This window comes from Electrophorus electricus, chromosome 15, assembly GCF_041902795.1.
Source record: "Electrophorus electricus isolate QZ-2024a chromosome 15, ASM4190279v1, whole genome shotgun sequence".
Classification (NCBI taxonomy): Eukaryota; Metazoa; Chordata; class Actinopteri; order Gymnotiformes; family Gymnotidae; genus Electrophorus; species Electrophorus electricus.
Genome location: NC_137511.1, coordinates 15,578,858 through 15,597,961, shown reverse-complemented (window position 1 = coordinate 15,597,961; position 19,104 = coordinate 15,578,858). Strand labels below are relative to the sequence as shown.

The 19,104-nt window shown below is 41.4% G+C and overlaps 1 protein-coding gene across 7 annotated transcripts in view; it reads right to left on the bottom strand.

Moving 5' to 3' along the window:
* tanc2b (tetratricopeptide repeat, ankyrin repeat and coiled-coil containing 2b) overlaps positions 1 to 19,104 on the bottom strand; it is a 123,803-nt gene that overhangs the window by 23,968 nt on the left and 80,731 nt on the right. For 6 of the 7 annotated variants that reach the window (XM_027005089.3, XM_081697228.1, XM_081697229.1 and 3 more), the window contains 3 exons: positions 5,378 to 5,526; positions 3,501 to 3,663; positions 2,533 to 2,775 (listed from right to left, as the gene is read on the bottom strand). In XM_027005089.3, the coding sequence (XP_026860890.2) occupies positions 2,533 to 2,775; positions 3,501 to 3,663; positions 5,378 to 5,526 (555 nt within the window). The remainder of the gene's footprint in view (positions 1 to 2,532; positions 2,776 to 3,500; positions 3,664 to 5,377; positions 5,527 to 19,104) is intronic. The other variant, XM_081697230.1, reaches the window with a different exon arrangement.

Here is a 19,104-nt window from a genome sequence, read left to right as displayed (position 1 = left end):
GTGAGTGTGTGTGTGTGTGTGTGTGTGTGTGTGTGTGTGTGTGTGTGTGTGTGTGTGTGTGTGTGTGTGTGTGTGTGTGTGAAGAGTAATGCACTTCACACATGCATGCACATGCGCGTGCACACACACACACACACACACAAAAGGTGTCAGATCTGTCGATCTGACCCCTTCTAACTTTACTCAAAGCTATTTTCTGAAATAGACATAAAAAGATAGACTTTGTGACTATGCAACACTGAATACTGTCACACAAGATTTTAAAGCAGTACTTTGAAATTGATTCTGTGTTTGAGTGTCAAGTACGGGTAAAATGCTACGGCAGGTATGACGTTATTCAGTAGCAATACTTTGAGTGTGTTGGTTGATGTGCGTGTGTGTGTGTGTATGTGTGTGTGTATGTCCATGTCTGCTCAGAATGAAGAGCATTACTGAGAATTACTCTCCAGACATTTGACTGTCAGTGCAGTTGTGTATTCAACACCATATGACACACAGAGTGACAATGAACATCACTGAGAACTCAGTCTTCTCCACCAACACCCAGGATTACACCTGATATATGCACTTGGCCAATGAAAATGCTGCTTTAATATGTTTACACCACTTAGCCAATGAAAATGCTGCTTTAATATATTTACACTTCACTTATTAGTTAGTGCCCTTGCTGATTTAATTATTTCTAATCATCTAGCAACTGTAGCATTTCAATAACACATATGCTTACTAAAATATCTTCTCTTTACATTTTGTATCACACTGCCATTAACTGTACATTTGATCAAAGAATAAGATTGTCTATTAAAGGAATAATATGCGACTGAAAGTAACAAATATGATTAATGATAAACTGACTGTTGTGGATTGAGTGTACCGAAAGGTAAAGTTTGGCTCTAGGGTAGAAAACACTGCTTGTGTTGTGTTTTGTCTTCATCTGCATGCCTGCCGTACATTATATATGTGTGCAGAGGTCTACAGTGCTCTCCTCTAAGGCTCAGCTTCCTACAGAGACTTTTTCTTCCTATCCATCCATTATTCTTATTTGCTCCTCCCAGCTCTCTCTCCCTCTCTCTCTCTCTCTCTCTCTCTCTCTCTCTCTCTCCCTCATTCTTTTTCTCTCTCTCTCCCTTTCCCCCTCTCTCTGTTTCTCTCACTACAAAGTTAATGCTGCTAGTGCGCTGAGGGGTCTCGTTGATGTAACTTTGATCTCGTCTACCACGGGAGCTCAGCTAGTCCACAGTGTAGCGTTCCCACTGCACTCTATGCGGAGCTCCTGTCCCTTGGCTTAAAGAGAACCCACTCCTCTCCTCTCTCTCCGTGTGTTTGATTCCTCTTCCGGCTGATAATCCCCGACTTTACATTGTCATGCTCCTTCCACCGTTTTCCCTTCCGACTCTCACCCTCCTTATAACAGCTAATAACAACTCTCTCTTTGTCTGGCTTGCCCTTCATCGTCCTCCTCTGCCTCAGCCAGCTTCTCTCTGTTCTCCACCCACTCTCTTTACCTTGTCTACACTGGTGGTGTTTTGCAATAGCACCTTTCTCTCCAGATCCCACATTCTTTTGAAGGCCCTGCTATTATTCTCCACAAACAGGCTGTGTTAGTTGTTAAGCCCACAGACACCAGTTAGACTGCAGCTAAGTCCTGAGCCACCTCAGCTCACCATGAGAAAGACATCTAGACTCCCACTACAGAGACCTGCGGGGGATGTAATATGGCATGCGTGTACCCTCACAAACAGTATGGCTTCTATACAAGTAATGTACACCAACATTGCCTTCCCTGGACAAGAGGGGTCTATGTAGACATTCGTTTGGTGATGTCTAGAGCTAATCAGATAACAGCAATGTTAATAATGTAGCATTGCAGCCAATCTGGTCTCCTCTCCCATTTATACACGACTTACTTTGTATTGCTGTTCTTGCCTTCCTCCTGACAAATTAACTTTAATACTGCTCATCATTTCCTAACACAAACAACCAAATCACTCCTCAAACTGCAAGCTGCTCAAATACAACACCTATGAGTTCTGGTACACAAACCTAATCACATAGCCTCCAGTTTACACAAGGAGCGCTCTTTATTTCCATGTCAGCTTACATATTTTGTCTTTGCTTTAGGGAGTTCCGACCCGGACACACACACGCAAACACACACACACACACACACACACACACACACACACACACATACACACACACACACACACACACACACACACACCCTGATATATGTGCTGTGCTGTCATTAAGCTTTAATGGAATGTCGCCTTATTATTGTGTATAAATATGTTGTTACACTGTGAAGAGACCAGCGCAGTGGAGAAAAAGAGAACAATAATCAGGTCCTGTTAGTTTCAAGCATACTGGAGTAGGTGTGGGGATGTTAGATCACCTCTAGGATGAGAAATGCTGAAGCTGATCCCAGATCAGCAGTCTAACCTGGAGAGGTCTGGGACACCCCCTGATGCCCAGCAGACAGGAAATAAAACGGACAGCACAAACAGGGAACAAGGTGGTGATTTGACTCACCTGCCACAGAGTTGGGGCGGGGCATGAGGTAGAGGGGGGTGGGGTAAGAGAAGCCATGGGCGGAGCCAGGCTCAGGGATCTTGTTCAGGCTGTGCGTGGAGGCGGCCATATTCTCATCGAGGCGGTAGAGGCTGGAATCAAGCGTGGCACGGTGCGAGTGCCAGAGTTTGAGGCTGCTGGCGCGCGAGCCCTCGCTATGTTTCCCACCCCGCTCTGCAGGCTCTGAGTAGCTGGTCAGGGTGGCTGAACCGTGGGGAGGGCCCAGAATGTGGAGCAAGAGGTGGAAATATAGACAAAACAGGGGAAGGTTGTTTATGGAAGAGCATGGAGAAAAGCAGCCCTGGCAGAGCGGCAAGAGCCATGTATAGGTGTGTGTGTGTGTGTGTATGTGTGTGTGTGTGTGCGCGCGCATCTGTCTGTCTGTCTGTCTGTGTGCAAGTGCACATTTGCAAGTTTATATAGGCATGTAGGCTCCCATGAGTGGATGACTATTGAGTGTGTCTTCCCTACCCCTTTGTACAATGTTTAATTCATAGAAGTTACATCTAGCCTTTAGCAATAAATCCTTTATTATTTTATATACAATACTAACTTTAGATTGACTTAGAATTAATATTCATAAATGAGAATAAAGTATTTGTCACTTTTGCAACACTGGGGGAAGTATATGTTAGTATGCAGGTTAATAAGCAGCTGTCTGTGAGCATCCATAACCAACCACTGAAAAACCACTCTGTTCATTTAGTGGGCAAAAGCTCTTTGTGATGAGGGCTACATTTTACCCATTACATTTTTTAACTTCTTGTATGCGTTTACTGCAGTTTAGATAAAGCAATCATTCATGCATTTGTATTGAACCATTTGAGCATGTTTGTGTGTGTGTGTGTGTGTGTGTGTGTGTGTGTGTGTGTGTGTGTGTGTGTGTGTGTGTGTGTGTGTGTGTGTGTGTGTGTGTGTGTGCTACTCACCGATAATGCCACTGTCTCTGCTCTCCAGGGTGGAGGTTGGGCTGGTGACAGCCTGCCCTGGCACTCCGGGAGGGAGAGTGGAGCAGGGGCTGCATGCTGGAGGGGACGCAGTACTGCTGGTGAGGGTGGAGCATGGGCTCATCCTTCCACTCACGCCCACACCCTGCACACAAAACGCAGACTCTCACTCAACACCTCTGTCGGGGCATGTGTGCACGCGCACATACGCGAGTGCTAGCCTAATTAATCTCTGTCAGAGCAGGAAACCCAGCTGCACAACAGGAGGAAGCCCTCCATCAGCCCCACCCCCTCCCTCAGCAGGCACTCCATCCTGTTTGTCAGTTGCCAGGAGATGGGGTTGCCGTGGCACCCTAATCGCACCCAACGACAGACTCAGCTGGTGTTGGCTTGTGGCTGGTCGCGGTGGCCGGGGGGGGCAAGTGCTAAGCGTGCTTGTTTTTGGAGGAAGCTTTGGCTGGATGGTGTAGGACTGAAGGGAGGGATGCACTCCTTCAGTGGTTAATTCATGCAAGAACTTCGCATTCAATTACCTCAGGATGGTCTATGACTAAAGGCATGAAGGTGTCATACCATCTTTTTTAATACTGATTTTGTCTAAAATGTTTCACGTTAATATCACATTATAAACTAATGCATCATTAAAACATTTGCCAAAGCTGTCCACTGAACTCGTCACAAGCTTAAATGCCGTTACAGTATTTCAAAACATATCACAGCAACTTCCATCTTATGCTTACACTGAAGACTACTAACACCTAGCTACTTGCATATTCTACTTGAATTCAAATATTATTCAATTCCACAAATTATCTTCACTTATCTACATTTATGTGGTGGCGCTTTTATCCAAAGCGACTTACATTTATGACTGAGTACAACTTGAGCTAATGAGGGTTAAGGGTCTTGCTCAGGGGCCCAACAGTGGCAACTTGGCAACCTTCCAATTACAAGTACCACTGAGCTACCAATTCCACATTGCGCATTATGGAAATCACAAGTAAAATAAATGATGGTTTGTCAAAATGAAGCATGACCCAATACGGATAGTTTTAACACTCAAATGATGGGCTCATGAGTTTAGCTCATTCATTCCCATATAGGCTTCATCACCTCTCTGCTTAATAGGGCTGAACTATTCTAAGAATTCACACCCCCCCCCCCCCCCCCCCTTAGAAAATGTTCCAGTCTAAGGACTGTGCAGTGGAAAGTTGATCCTCAAATCACTTAGAGAAAACAAAAGCTAAACAAAATTAAAGCATTCAGGGGAAAAGTGCTGTATCAGCAGAACCAAATATCAAAGTAATAAGTGTTACACAATTCCCTAATTAGAGGTATAGTTTTTTCAATGCAGAAAAAAAGAGTGATGACTATCTTACACCTTGGAGGATGAAAAAGCAGAGAGAATGTACTGCAGGAGGATCTGTTCATAAGAGCTCTTTCTGAGACCTTCATGGGTGTCTGTCACATTTCATAACCCAGGTTCTACCTGTAATTCATACATTATTTTATCATGGCCATCTGGAAAATGAAAGTTTATATTTTTTGTGTTAATTTCCATGGTTTTGTGTTTTATGAATCTATAACTGCCTATATGTTTTCTTGACTGTGAACAAACACAGTGTTCTTCTGTGGGAGAGAGGAGAGCTTTGGCTCCATCCAGTCCATTCACCCTAACTGGCTGTCACACACTGTGACAGAGCCTGTCTTGTTCCTCCATCTTGGCTCAGTTTCCATATAAGCCTATTCATTCCCTGTAGCTGGCGACTGTGACTGAAAGTGCGTCAAGTTGCCATGTTGGCTCCGTTTCCCCTGGTGCTTACTCGTTCTCTGTAGATGCTGGAGGTTACGTAGCATACCTGTGTGTCATCAGCCTCCTCCATGCTGTACTGAGACCCCTGAGGCCCCTCGATCACTTTGTCTCCGAGCAGGAAGCCAAGCCGAGTCATCAACGTGTTGGCAGCCTCATCCACTGTGGGAGGGGGATCAAGCTCCTGACTTACCCCCCCTGAAGAGAGAGAGAGAGAGAGAGAGAGAGAGAGAGAGAGAGAGAGAGAGAGAGAGAGAGAGAGAGACTTTAAAAAACCATTGATCCTGAAACCCCACTCAGTAAGTTGGCAAAGAAATTAGTCTCTTGTCCTGTAAAAGTCAACTTCAGGGCAATCAACTTAAAGTCAAAAAGATCATGTCTGTGTATAAAAACCAAAAATAAAAATTCAGAGATGAAGCAGGCAAGCTTCTATATAGTATCAGCTTCTTTCTATAATTCAGCCTCTTTACTGGGTGCAAAGTACGCTTCAGGGTGCTGCAGTTACAGAGACTGCCGGCACTGACTGGCATGTACACACACACACACACATACACACTTCCACACTGCCAGCTCCTTAGATGTAGAATGTAACTGAGAGAGAGAGAGAGAGAGAGAGAGAGAGAAAGAGAGAGAGAGGAGGTGAGGTGAAGGGCAGGGATCAGGAGAGAGAGTGAGAGAAGAAAGGTCTCTCTACGTGGCAACCATGAGTGGGAAGAGAGAGCGAGGAAGAGGGAGAGAGACGAGGTGAGTATGAGAGTGAGGCAGAGGGAAATGGAGGAAGAGGCAGACAGAGGGGGAGGAAGAGCTAGAGAAAGAGAGGGAGATAAAGAACACACCTGTTCTCCCCCATGTCATTCTACCAGCACCGAGAAATCCATCCAAAGCTACCTACGTGTAAATGGGTCTGTTCAAAATTTCCCACAAGGACCCTGTGTGTGAGTCAGGGGCTGTGGAATGAGCCCAAGTCGACAAATCCAACTACTACAGGGCACCACCCACAGCATAAAGTCTTTCAGCCTGTTCTAGACACTGACCTCATACTGCAAAGTAATGTGAGACTAGTGTAGAGACTGCAGTATAAAGAATGGAAACAGACCTTAAGGCAGTATTTAGCTTTAATTCTCCTTTAAAACTACCATCAGCACATTTTATGGACAAACAGGTTTTTTAGATGTTGCCATTTCTGTAAGAACAACCCTTTTAATATAACTTACTGCAGAAATCATTATATATATTTTTATTCTGTACATTTTACCCATATATTCTGAACCTTTTCATCCTGTACATATTTTAGATTAATTAACCGAGTAACTACATACCAGTGTTCAAGGCAGAGTAAAATAAATCAGAACCTTATTCTGAATTTCTTAATGGGTTTGCAGATCTCCTATCTAAATGTTATTTTGGTAGAAAGAGCAGTTGTCAGGTATTCCAACATTCACCTTGACACAGTTTACATCTGGTCATTTCGTGAGATGATGTGAATTGCCTCCTGATAAGAATTTAACCACATGCATTACACTTGGTAGCCAGAAGCATCTCCAGTTAGTCACTTTGAAATTCGATTACATTGTAGTGCATAATATGCAAATCAGATCATATGAAACAAACAACCGCCTCTTTTTCCAGTTTCCTGCTATGCAAATGTTGAATGGCATCATGCATTTCTTTAAACCAGCTGCAGTGAACCTGCTTCAGCAGACAATGTGAGAAAACGACTAGTTGGGTGAAACAACACAGTAACGACCCTGACTGCAGCGGTAGCAAATTCCACTACTGTCCTCAGATCAGTCTGGGCACGAGAACTGAGTGAAGATTGCAGGGAGCGTATTGTGCTGGGGACTTCCTCGAGGTCATGGATCATGTGTGTGATCGTTGTACAGTACTGTACTGGATGGAGGTTATGGTTGCTGAATGTGGCTTAGCGAGCTGGATGCATTTACACTACCATAACATCTGGCTAAAACGCATCTCAAACCAGCTCTTGAACTGGTTGGGATGAATCTGTTTAAAATGTGTCTTAGGTGCATTTATACCTGTATTATCTTCAAGATCCTCTGAGACCAGCACTAGAATCAGTCAGTTTCATTTGCTTGATTTTATACTGACATATGGTATAGATATATAAAACATAGTTGTCCTCCCCCAGTGTGATGACATCTCAGATCCTGGCCTTATTTATTTAAAATAATTTATTAGTTTTAATCACCTGTTCAATCACCAACATAATCACCTCGCTTCACTTCAACACCAAACACATGATGATGTTAGCTACTGCACATAGCTTCATTGCAAATCTCCTGAATTGATCAATTCTGACTGTGATACCTTCATACCCTGCAGAACTTTATCAAATGACTAAAGTCAGTGTTTGATCAAATGACTAAAGTCAATGTCTTGCTCCACATTCTATCATGTGATTTCACCAAGAGAACAAAGCACCATGGTATAATGATCATACTCATACTTTAAAATAGAACACCTGCAAGTTGGAATGCAAATGATGTAAGACTGAACTTATAGTCTTCCAGCTATTGGGGTAGGAGAGCCTTCTTAATTATAGACAGGCACTCAAATAGCTTCTCTCTCTACCCTAATGGAAGATAACAAAAATAATCCTAGATTGTACAATAGCACGAATATCTAGGGATAAAACTGCAACCAAAGCTTAGATTCCAATATCACATGGTAGTAATGATGTTCTGAATTTTTTTTGAATGAGAAAATTAAAAACTTTAGAGATAATATTCAGAGTATTAATGTTGCATCAGGCAAGTACATAGAGACCAAAACAATATTGTCAATTAAGACATTAAAGACCGTTACTCCTATCCAACAGCCTGAACATTTTACAGGAAAAGGCAATCTACTGGGAAAAGGCTACTCCTCAGCACCTGATTGTTTCAATCCAAGCAAAATAGTAAAAAGCAGCAAACAGATGAAATTTCTTCCTACCATTTTGCAAATCTATTTGCAGAAAAGTGACATATGGAACTGTGCATCGATCCACGGTTTGGACAGAGTTTTTGTGTGTGAAAGCAAACCAGTGATAATTCCCTCCCTCAAACGAGCCCATAACTGGTCCTGGGTGCGGACCAGTATTCAGGACATGTATGAAAACGCCCTCATACACAGTCTCAATATTTAAGGCTAGGCTGAAATTCTATTTGTTTAGTCAAGCATTTTATTAAACTGCTCAGATCTTAGGTAAAGGTGAAGATCTGGGGGTTCATGGTAAACACAAGTTTGTTGCAGTAGAGTGCAGATGGTCCAGGGAGCCCTCATGCCTGTGTGATCTTCTGGCTCTATCATGTTAACTGTACTGTCATAACTCAACGTACTGGAGTCCACCCTTGCACATTAGATACGCCCATTTTACACGCTGGAGTATTTTATCATGCCTAATAAACTGTCCTCTCTTTTTGCCATGGTACATCTAGTCCTGATGGCATGTTTCTGTGAATCTAAAACTGTCACTGCTATTGTGACTCCTTCTACAACCTGACCCCTGTGGCTCCTCCCACAACCTGACCCCTGTGGCTCCACCCACCCACTTCTTTGACACCATGGCTACCTCTTTTCACAGAACATCAAGAACCACTAGGCTGAATATTGGTCAGCCGCTCCCGAGTTGTTCCTGTGTCAGATGGGTTTTCAGCACATATTCAGTGAACCCAGACTAGGACTTCTAGGAAGCCAGAGTAGACCTAAAATTGCTCTTGTTGCTTATTTTGTTTGAGTTGTGATGTGCAGTGTCAACCAGAGTATGACTGGTTCCCCCTTTGAGTCTTGGTTCCTCTCAATGTTCTACTGTCACTTCTGGCTTGCTCACTGAATGCTTGGACAGCTTTGTGTCAATGGCTTTTATAAAAAGTACTATAAAATAAAATTTGACTTGACCTGAAATTTGACTAGAATGGCAAAAGCAATTTGTATATGTTGTAGAGCCTGACTGCAAATGTTTACACTGCCTTTATTTTGAAAGTTTATTTTTTCACATTTTTTAAAGTGTCTTCACAGAGACATGTCTTTGGGACAACATATCCACCTGCGCACCAAGAACTATGTCACTCAACAGTTCATTCCTAATTCCAGAGACAGCAATAAGTAATTCAGCCAAACAGAACTCAAACTGGGATTTTGTGGACTTCGGTGACTATGTTGCTGATAGCATCTCAAACAAACCATAACAACCCATAACCACATAGCAATACTGATGACATCACAGAGTCATCCTTTACTGATGACATCATAGAGTCGTCCCTAGTAGCCACAGCCAGAGAAGGGTCCTCCCACGCCTTTCCGCTCACATAACTACAGGAACTTCCTGTTACCATGCCTTCATCAAGACAACAAAGACAAACACTCTCTGTTCACACTCACATTTCAAGTGTGCAGGAAAATTACAGAAGCAAATAATAAACACCTCAAACACATTTCAAATTCGGCTCCTCAAATTAAGATGAAATAGCCTAATTAAAAAAACTAACTAGCAAACTATGCAGAAAAAACATGCCCTGGATGTACAGTGTCAGAAAATTGAACTCCTGACTATTGTATATTTCATTTTCTCTTTGCCAGGTTGAAACCTGTATTTATTGATTACGCTCTCTCTCTCTCTCTCTCTCTCTCTCTCTCTCTCTCTCTCCCTCTCTCTCTCTCACTCTCACTCTCTCTCTCTCTCTCTCTCCCTCTCTCTCTCTCTCTCTCTCTCTCTCTCTCTCCCTCTCTCTCTCTCTCTCTCTCTCTCTCTCCCTCTCTCTCTCTCTCTCTCTCTCTCCCTCTCTCTCTCCCTCTCTCTCTCTCTCTCCTCTCTCTCTCTCTCTCTCTCTCTCTCTCTCTCTCTCTCTCTCTCTCTCTCTCTCTCTCTCTCTCTCTCTCCCTCTCTCTCTCTCTCACTCTCTCTCTCTCTCTCTCTCTCTCTCTCTCTCTCTCTCTCTCTCTCTCTCACTCTCTCTCTCTCTCTCTCTCTCTCTCTCTCTCTCTCTCTCTCTCTCTCTCCCTCTCTCTCTCTCTCTCTCTCTCTCTCTCCCTCTCTCTCTCTCTCTCTCTCTCTCTCTCTCCTCTCTCTCTCTCTCCTACATTTGCTCTGTTTTAACCATTGACTGGAATGACTACAATAGAATGTCATTTGGATCTTCATTGATTCTTAAATAAAAGAGCTGCCATTTGTGTCTTTCCTCACCTCATACAAACCCGACAAGCTGACTATTTAAAAGCATGTGGAACATATAAATTTTAACATAAAATTCAGTTTTCAAATCTTAAATTGTGATATACATTAATTTGACCAAATCCAAATGTGTGTCTGTACAAGTGGAGTGGAGATTAACAGAGTAGAAATACTCCACTACTCTCCTGCAAGTTGGTTCCTACTTTTAATCCACTGCATATCTCTAACAACTAGTTACTGTTCTTCATAAAGTGTATATTTCTAGTTTGGGTAAATGAGAAAAAATATCACTGATTCATTTAGACTTTGACATTTAAGTAAAATTAACTACAGTGGTTTGGACAAAAAAAAAACCCCACTTATAATGTCTCTTACAAGCAAATTCATCTCCAAACTTCAGGATGTATTTCATTAATTGTTTAGGTCATACATATATGTTTACTTTATTTTTGGTACAACTTTTATTGCAAGTACTTTAATATTTTGATCCAAGGGTATTTTGGATGCTTGACTTTTACTTTTAAAAGAGCAATATTACATTAAGTTATTTTTGCTTTTACTCAAGTGAAAGATCTGTATACGTATCCCAAACGTGGTCCATAAAAACATATCTGAGCAGATGCTCCCACATATTCCCATGACACTAGCTTTGAGATTAGGGTATTTATAGCGGCAAGCAGTGTCTAACTGGCAGGTATAGTCAAACACAGGAATAAGAACTCACCATTTAAATGTCAATGGTGTCTGCAATTATGATCTCTAATTTAAAGCAGTTTACAAAAGACAATGTGTGTCATTATCATCAATAATGAGTTATTAGCAGTTATCAGTTATTCATAGTCTGTGAGTCCTAAGTTATATAAGGAAATATATTGCTAGGTAAGACAAGTATGTAACTGAATCTGTAACTGAATGTTATCATCCTCATCCTCATCAAAGCATGAGTGGAGTGACGGATGTTTCATGTCAGAGCACTGAGACAAATCTGCATGAAGTGCCTCAGTGCCTACGCTCTTTCCTCAAATATCCTCCATTACAGGACACGCACAAACACACATACGCACATACACCCACCCACACGCATGCACCAAAGCGCACACACCTCTACACGCCTTTAGGCTCTGATCACTATATACAAAAGGTACACACACACAGACACACACACGCACACACACACACACACACACACACACACACACACACACACACACACACTGCCCTACCTTTCTAACAGGAGACGTAAGGTTACATCAAATGAAGGAGTCATATAATGCTTCCTCATGTAAAAGAAATGCCATAGGCAGGCATACTAATACCAACACACAGACACACAGACACACACACACACACACACCTCATTATCAGAATGGATACCTCTCCACTTGCCTTGTGAAGGGTGCTTATGAAATTACTGATACATATTCCATATGGACATGGGTATGTGAATGAACTAACCACCAGTACTCCCAACCAGAGAGATACATGGCACAAACACCTCTCTACTCCCTCTTTCCCTCTTTCTTTTTCTCCTTCCCTCTCTCCCCCTCTTTCTCTTTCCCTCCTGTCATCCTCACATTTCTGTGCTGCGAAAAAAGAAGACAGATGGTTGCTATAGCAACAGGCTGTGTGGTAGGAGAAGGGAGGGTGTACTTTCCTGTGCTGGATCGCCTCTCCCAAGTGTGTGTGTGTGTGTGTGTGTGTGTGTTTGAGAGAGAACCTGTCCTGATGTCTCCATGGCAGACCCTGCATGAGTAGGTATCAGCACAAGAGACAAGCATGACATACAAAGTTAACGGAGAGGGTACATAGCTACAGAAAACGGGGGGGGGGGGTATCCTAAACAGCCATGTGCCTCTATGGGTGTGTGAGTGAGAGTGAGAGAAATGAAGGAAGGACAAATACATAAATGTAACAGAGAGAAACAAAGGGAGAGAGATGGGAAGGAGAAACGAAGATGCAGGGAAAGAAAAAAGAATGATGAGAGATCAATATATAAAGAAAAAATTAATCAAAAAGATGGATGAAAAATACATGGATGGATGGAAAAGAAAATAGAAAGTGAAAGAGAGCGAGAGAGAGAGCGAGAGAGAGAGAGAGAGAGAGAGAGAGAGAGAGAGAGATGGAGAGGGAGAGAGAGGGAGGAAGTGTTTGCAGAGGTGGCTGACTCACAGGTGGTAAACGAAGCCAGTCATTACAGTGCTGTCTCACACACTTTTCACCATGCAGTAGAATAACACTCGGCCAGTTTTGAATACAATATTTCAGACAGTTATCAGCCAATGTTATAACACAGTCAGTCTATTTCAAGTTTGCATATAATTTTTTAAATATCATAATTACAAGTTGCTGAAACCCAATATTTTACTATGGTAGAGATTCCGTTCCATTTAAAGGTCTTCTTATGCATTTCTAAACGTTGTGCAGACAGGCCCCTGTGCATTACCGTGTTGAAGGTAAGGTGTCTCTAACTCTCTAACTTTACTATTTTACACACTTGGCTAAATTCACAAATCCCAGCGCCAGATTAAACGTGACAGCAAATAGCTCCCGGTAACACGTTTCGTCATTCAGAAATGTGAATTGCCGACATTTTTTTTTACCGTTTGCGCATTTTGTCCTCATTTGCATATGTTAGCGATTCAAGAAGACGACGTGGATTGGATCTTTTCTTTAACAATTTTTGTTCACACATGCAAGTCACCAACAAAATTCTGTCCACGCACCCCACTAGTTAACGGACAGATTTATAAGGTTTTTGGACTATTTGTGGCGCTCATGGTGGCAAACATTTAAATTGCAATAGTAGAAGAGGAAGATGGAATTGGAATTTGACTTGCAGAATCTCAGAATGTCACGAACTTTTGCCAACTTCGCTGCTACAGATGACATACTGAGGAGAGACAATTTTACTGCTCTGCATTTTTAATACATACTTAAATCATCAGTTTAGCGCCACCATGCAGTTTCTTGGTTAAAGTCAATTACGCAACATTTTTATGTAACTGGCAGCGCAGTCTAACTACTAGTTTCTTTGGACAAGTCTTTAACATGTATTGCTTCATTTTTCACACATCAATATTGATTGACTTTCATCTTGGGCACAGGTGGATTTTCTGCAGCAATAAGTTCACATTATTATGAATACGAATACCGTTTCTTACATTTTGCGTGGTGCAAAACAGTTACTGTCAACTTTTATGAATCAAGCCCTATATTTGATACCGTGTGTGAGTGTGAGTGTGCAAGTGTGTATTGTGTGTACCCGGTCGCACACGTGACAGCCAGGAGCTGCAGTCCATAAAGCTGCATTCTGTTAGATGTGAAACACTGCCCACTATGTGTGGTACAACAAAATCAATGCGTTGTGGGCTCTCTGTCTCTCTCAGCTGAGCTGCAATGTCTCTTATCCCTTATGCTCAGAATAATTCAAAATTTATACAAGCACTACACTCCTGCATGCCTGCGCAAAGCAAACCCAAAAGAAGAAAAGTGTGAAAGCTCCCTGAAGCTTCAGTGACCTCTGCCTGTGCTCTCAGCAAAAGACATGCAGCATAGCAATGCTCAAGAGTTCACCCAGCCATGAAGAAATTTATATATATATTATTGACTAATAATATACATGTTGTCTTTCAAAATGCATACAGATGTCCTTCAAATCACATACAACTGTCTGGATATTTCTTGAGGCATCCGAGGTCAGCTTCTTCTCTTGATAAGGTTTTCTCCATGGTCAGTTTTATGAAGCAGCCACACACAAATTTTATTGTGTGAAATTGTCACATATAACTGACCTGTGTCTGCAGATGTGGTGGCGCTCTTAAGGCATTCGTCCTCAGAGAAACACACATGTAAACTTGCAAACAATGAACTGGGCACAGAACACTGGAATCCCTTCAGGAAATGAGACAGGTGAATGTGTGTCCATGTTAGGACTCCCTGAAGTGGAAGGAGTATGTGTGAGGAGGTGGAGACCTGACTTGGTTATGCGAGGGCTCTCCACAAACATAACCTTCCATAGTGGGGCTGAGAGCATGCACACGTATGCACACACACACACACACACACACACACACACACACACACACACACACACACACACACACACACACACAGAACAGGCCAGAGGGAGGGATTAGGGTCAGAGAGGGCTACAAAATGGGGTCATACACCAAGGTCAGAACAGGGAACAACTGTGACAAATAAAACACTGTGTATGTGTGTTTTACATAGAAGGACAATGTTTCACTGCTGCTGATGGTAAAACAACACGGACAAGTGGATATCTTGGTAATGTGTTATCGTACGCCCTGTCTGATGACAAGTGCCCATTCTGCATTTCTACACTCCTACAAACATGACAACAGAGTCAGAAACTCACTGTGTGTGTGACAATCAAAATGTATTTGTGTAAGGCAATTTTTTTTCTTCACTATTCACAATTAGCATGCTGGGTGTAGTGATTATGTAAGATGCGATACACTTTTGTTCTTATAGACTGATCATGATCGTATATACGGGAAATGCTTACTCCTTTAGATTTTACTGTCTCTCACGTTTTTCTTTTTTCTTTTTCTGAAAGCTACCATTTTGTGGACACCCACAGACAACATCCAGGTACCTACCAATGATTTTAAAGGTGAAAACTGCCAATCTTTTGGACACTCTGGTCTGGAGAAATGACAACTATAATCGCTACATCTGAAAGCTCACAAATGAGACTTTGGTTTAAAATATGTGAATTAGTACAGCTTTTCCAGCCCCTGATTTTACTAGGTCAAGCTAAGTGGGTGAAACTGAATTAATGAGATCAAGGAGAACTGAATTGATCCGAACTGAACTGAACTGAACTACAGTGAACTGAACTGAATCCCAACTTATACCAAAAGCCTCATTTTCATGTCAGGCTCTGACATAAAACATAGCTGTGTAAGAATATAATCCTTATAATGTTTTAATGAGTTATGGCCATCACACTTCCCTGGCACTATCTTCCTGTAGAGATTACCAAGGCTTATTAATGCAGTGATGAGTGGACCGATCCTGAGCCAGTTTTATTAACACTTTATTCAAGTCATTTTGGTTTGATTTAAAAGAATGTGGGCTGTGAGGTACTGCAAAAGTGCTCTATCACATTTTCACAAATCTAATTTCAAAACTGACTATATACGCAGGAAACGGTGGCAGTGGGGTGGATACATCAGTACACACACATATTCACAAAGGGAAAGACTGCATTAACAGAGGCTGCAATATGCCGTTAAGTTTGCTGTTACACAGCTACCATTTCCCCAGTTTGCAAGATGGTAGTTTGTTGTATTGTACAATGATAAAATGCTACATTCAGCTGTTGAATCTACTGCTCTGTCTCTTATACTACTGATCGACTGTGTGTGTGTGTGTGTGTGTGTGTGTGTGTGTGTGTGTGTGTGTGTGTGTGTGTGTGTGTGTGTGTGTGTGTTCACTTGAGGATGGGGACAGTATGTCCTTAAGCTGGTTTCTCCTGAGAATGACTATGGGTCTCATTTATGCAGAAATCCAACACAGTGTATATATGATGAGATAGAGTGTCTGATCAAAATTGCACAAGCATCCATATATTAGTGAATGTCAGTTAACAGCACATGAACTTCACAACCACCTTGAAGTTTCCATGTGTTAGATTTTTTAGTAGAAAATCCCCCCCAAAAAAAGAAACATGCAGTCCCACAAATGTGATTCCTGGCATTGTAATGGTGGCTTGAAAGCTATGTAATATGTACGTGAACATGTGTACACTTAGATGCAATTTGCAGTGCGACTGGCTTCCTATGCATGGTTTGCAACCTGCACATCCTTATTCTGTGTAAACATTTGGAAAGTAATGTGAAAGTGCCAGCCTGTCATTAAAAATGATCTCTGCTACTCCGTATGAAGGGGGTCTCTGTGTCTGTTCTCCTAAAGCAGATGGAGGTGTGTTAATTTTCTTGGCATTCACACTACTCTGTGCTGCGTCATTACAAACACTTTGCACCTACACTCTCTGTACAGTCTATTAGGTACAGGTATCATATAGGTGCATTAACCTATATAGGTGATCAATTAAAAAATGTCACCATGCACAGCTTATTAGATCCCTCTGCACCATATAACAGGGGTCAGTTTCCGACCACTGAATAATTCGTTGTGTAGATATTTTGTGGTGATAGAGAAACCAGCAGAGACGCTGCGACGGTAGTTGCATGGTAGTAGGAGTTACAGGGGTATGAATGTATCAAGCACAACACTGGTGCCTAAGTTTTCACATGTAATTAAGATCAGTGGCTCTGTGGTCAGAGAAAGATACTGAAGATTTGGAGAATGGCTAACACAAATTGAGCAGGACAACAGATAGGCTAAAGTCTCTAAATGTTTCTATTTAAGTATTTATTTCACATAAATGTTTTGACAAGTGGTTGAAGAGTTTGTATGCAAGCTTGATTCATCTGCTTCATAATTTTTTTTAGCCAGATTTGTGGCTACAGTTTAAATGAGTAAAAAGTGACATCATAAATTGCCATATCAATTTAATCTTAATATCTTTGTAGGCTTAGGTGAACCCTGCGACAGGATCTATAGAGGGAAATAAAGCCCTACATGGCCCTAGAATGACGGAGGAGTATCTCAAGAGAGAAGCTATAATAAAACCTAGTCACCATGATGATGAATACCCATCCTGGAGTTCCACAGTAGAGGAGGTGATGCCATGATGGATGACAGCTATCAGCTACACTAATGAGCCTAAAAAACATGGCACATGGGCTGTTTGCGGAAGAAGTTTGTGTGTGTGTGTGTGTGTGTGTGTGTGTGTGTGTGTGTGTGTGTGTGCGCGTGTGTGTGTGTGTGTGTGTGTGTGTGTGTGTGTGTGTGTGTGTGTGTGTGTATGTATGCCTGCTAATCAAATGTCTAATTTTAAGTTAAGGCTCATTTCTGTGGCACTGGAAAACTAATAACACAGTAATAGAGTGCACAGTATATACACTGAAGAGAGAGAGAGGTGAAGGAAATTTTAAATAATAAAACCTGGTTTAGGCTCAAATGTTTTCTTTTATAAAGATTAAAGTATGACATAATTTTATGGTACAATGTGTCTCTCTTGACAATGGCAAAGGATGTGTAATTACATTTTACATGCAGGTTTAGGTATGGTTTCTACAAGAAGCTGAAAAGGCATTTTTGCAAAATACTTACAGATACTACACAGACATTTTGATAATAATATAAGAGACATGACATGATTTAGTACATACCTTTTGAAATACCATGAAACAAACAAACAAACAGCCAGAGTTCTGTGATGGTCCCAGACAAACATCAGTCTGAATTATAGAAGGATGGTTGATTTCACAGGAGTATAGAATGATGGATGATTTCACAGGAGTATAGAATGATTGTTGATATCTGTGATGTGATGTGATCTGTGATGTGACTGAAGATTTTTTTGTTGATGCAACCTCATCCCCAAGCTGTGAAAGATGCACTATAGAATGAGCACAACCAAGAGGACTTTAGGTCTGAAATTGTTACTTTTAAAATTAATATTTAAAAAAGGAAAGAAATTAAAAAAAAATAATAAAATTGGCAATAGCCATAATTTAAAACCTCAAAAGCTTGCATGCCTCAGGAGGGATTACATTTTAATAATTGGATTTTCAACAATGTGGTGTTTAATTCTCTGACTTATGATAATGTATGTAAAGGATGTGGATTTGGAAAAGGCTAGTCTGCCACCATATAAGGCCTTGGTTGTTCAAGGGGGTGTGGATCAGATGCTCGAAATTATGGACTCATTACAGTGTAGACACCTGCAGAGCAGAAGGTCCAGTGGCTAGCAAGTCTTCATCAACTGACAGACTTCAGATTGGACAGGTATGTGAGATTTCTAATTAGGACTTCAGATTATTCAGGGATTTGATATTGGCCATCTGTGTGAGATTGGAAAGGTGTATGATCTTACATTAGTTCAGCTATATCACTTTGGTGATGGTTGTAAAAAGGGCTCTGCTCAACCAATCACCAGGATAGAGTACTGGGCAATATTTTAGTAAATGTGTCAGAAGTCAAGTGTAATTAGCCTAGTATCTGAATTATCTGTAGTTAGTATCTGAAGTATCTGTAATTAGCCTAGTATCTGAATGAATCTTTTTACATTTTTGACTCATAAGAGTATTTTTTTTTACATACAGATGCAGAGAATACCTTCACCAAAAAATTGTCTACAAGTGAGAACCTTTCACCTTGTACGAAAGTGTCATTTTTGAAGTTTTAGTTAAACTACTATGCTGTGACACACTCCTTTTATGCAATAATTTGCATACTTGCAGTCTCATATCAGCTTTTAAGTGTTGGATGAACTTTGGCTCCCTGAGCTTTTTAGCTGACAACAAAGTTACTGTAAGCAGTAAATCAACATTAAATATTAAATCAGCAGCATAACTCACAAAAACATGAAAATGCTCCTGATTACAGAAACTGCAAAAACACAAAGTAATGATTTATATGCAAACTTGCTCAGTTCCTGTGGATACAGACCTCTGCCCTGCAGGGTAATAGTGGTGGCCTATCAGTTGCTTGTCATTACCATTTTT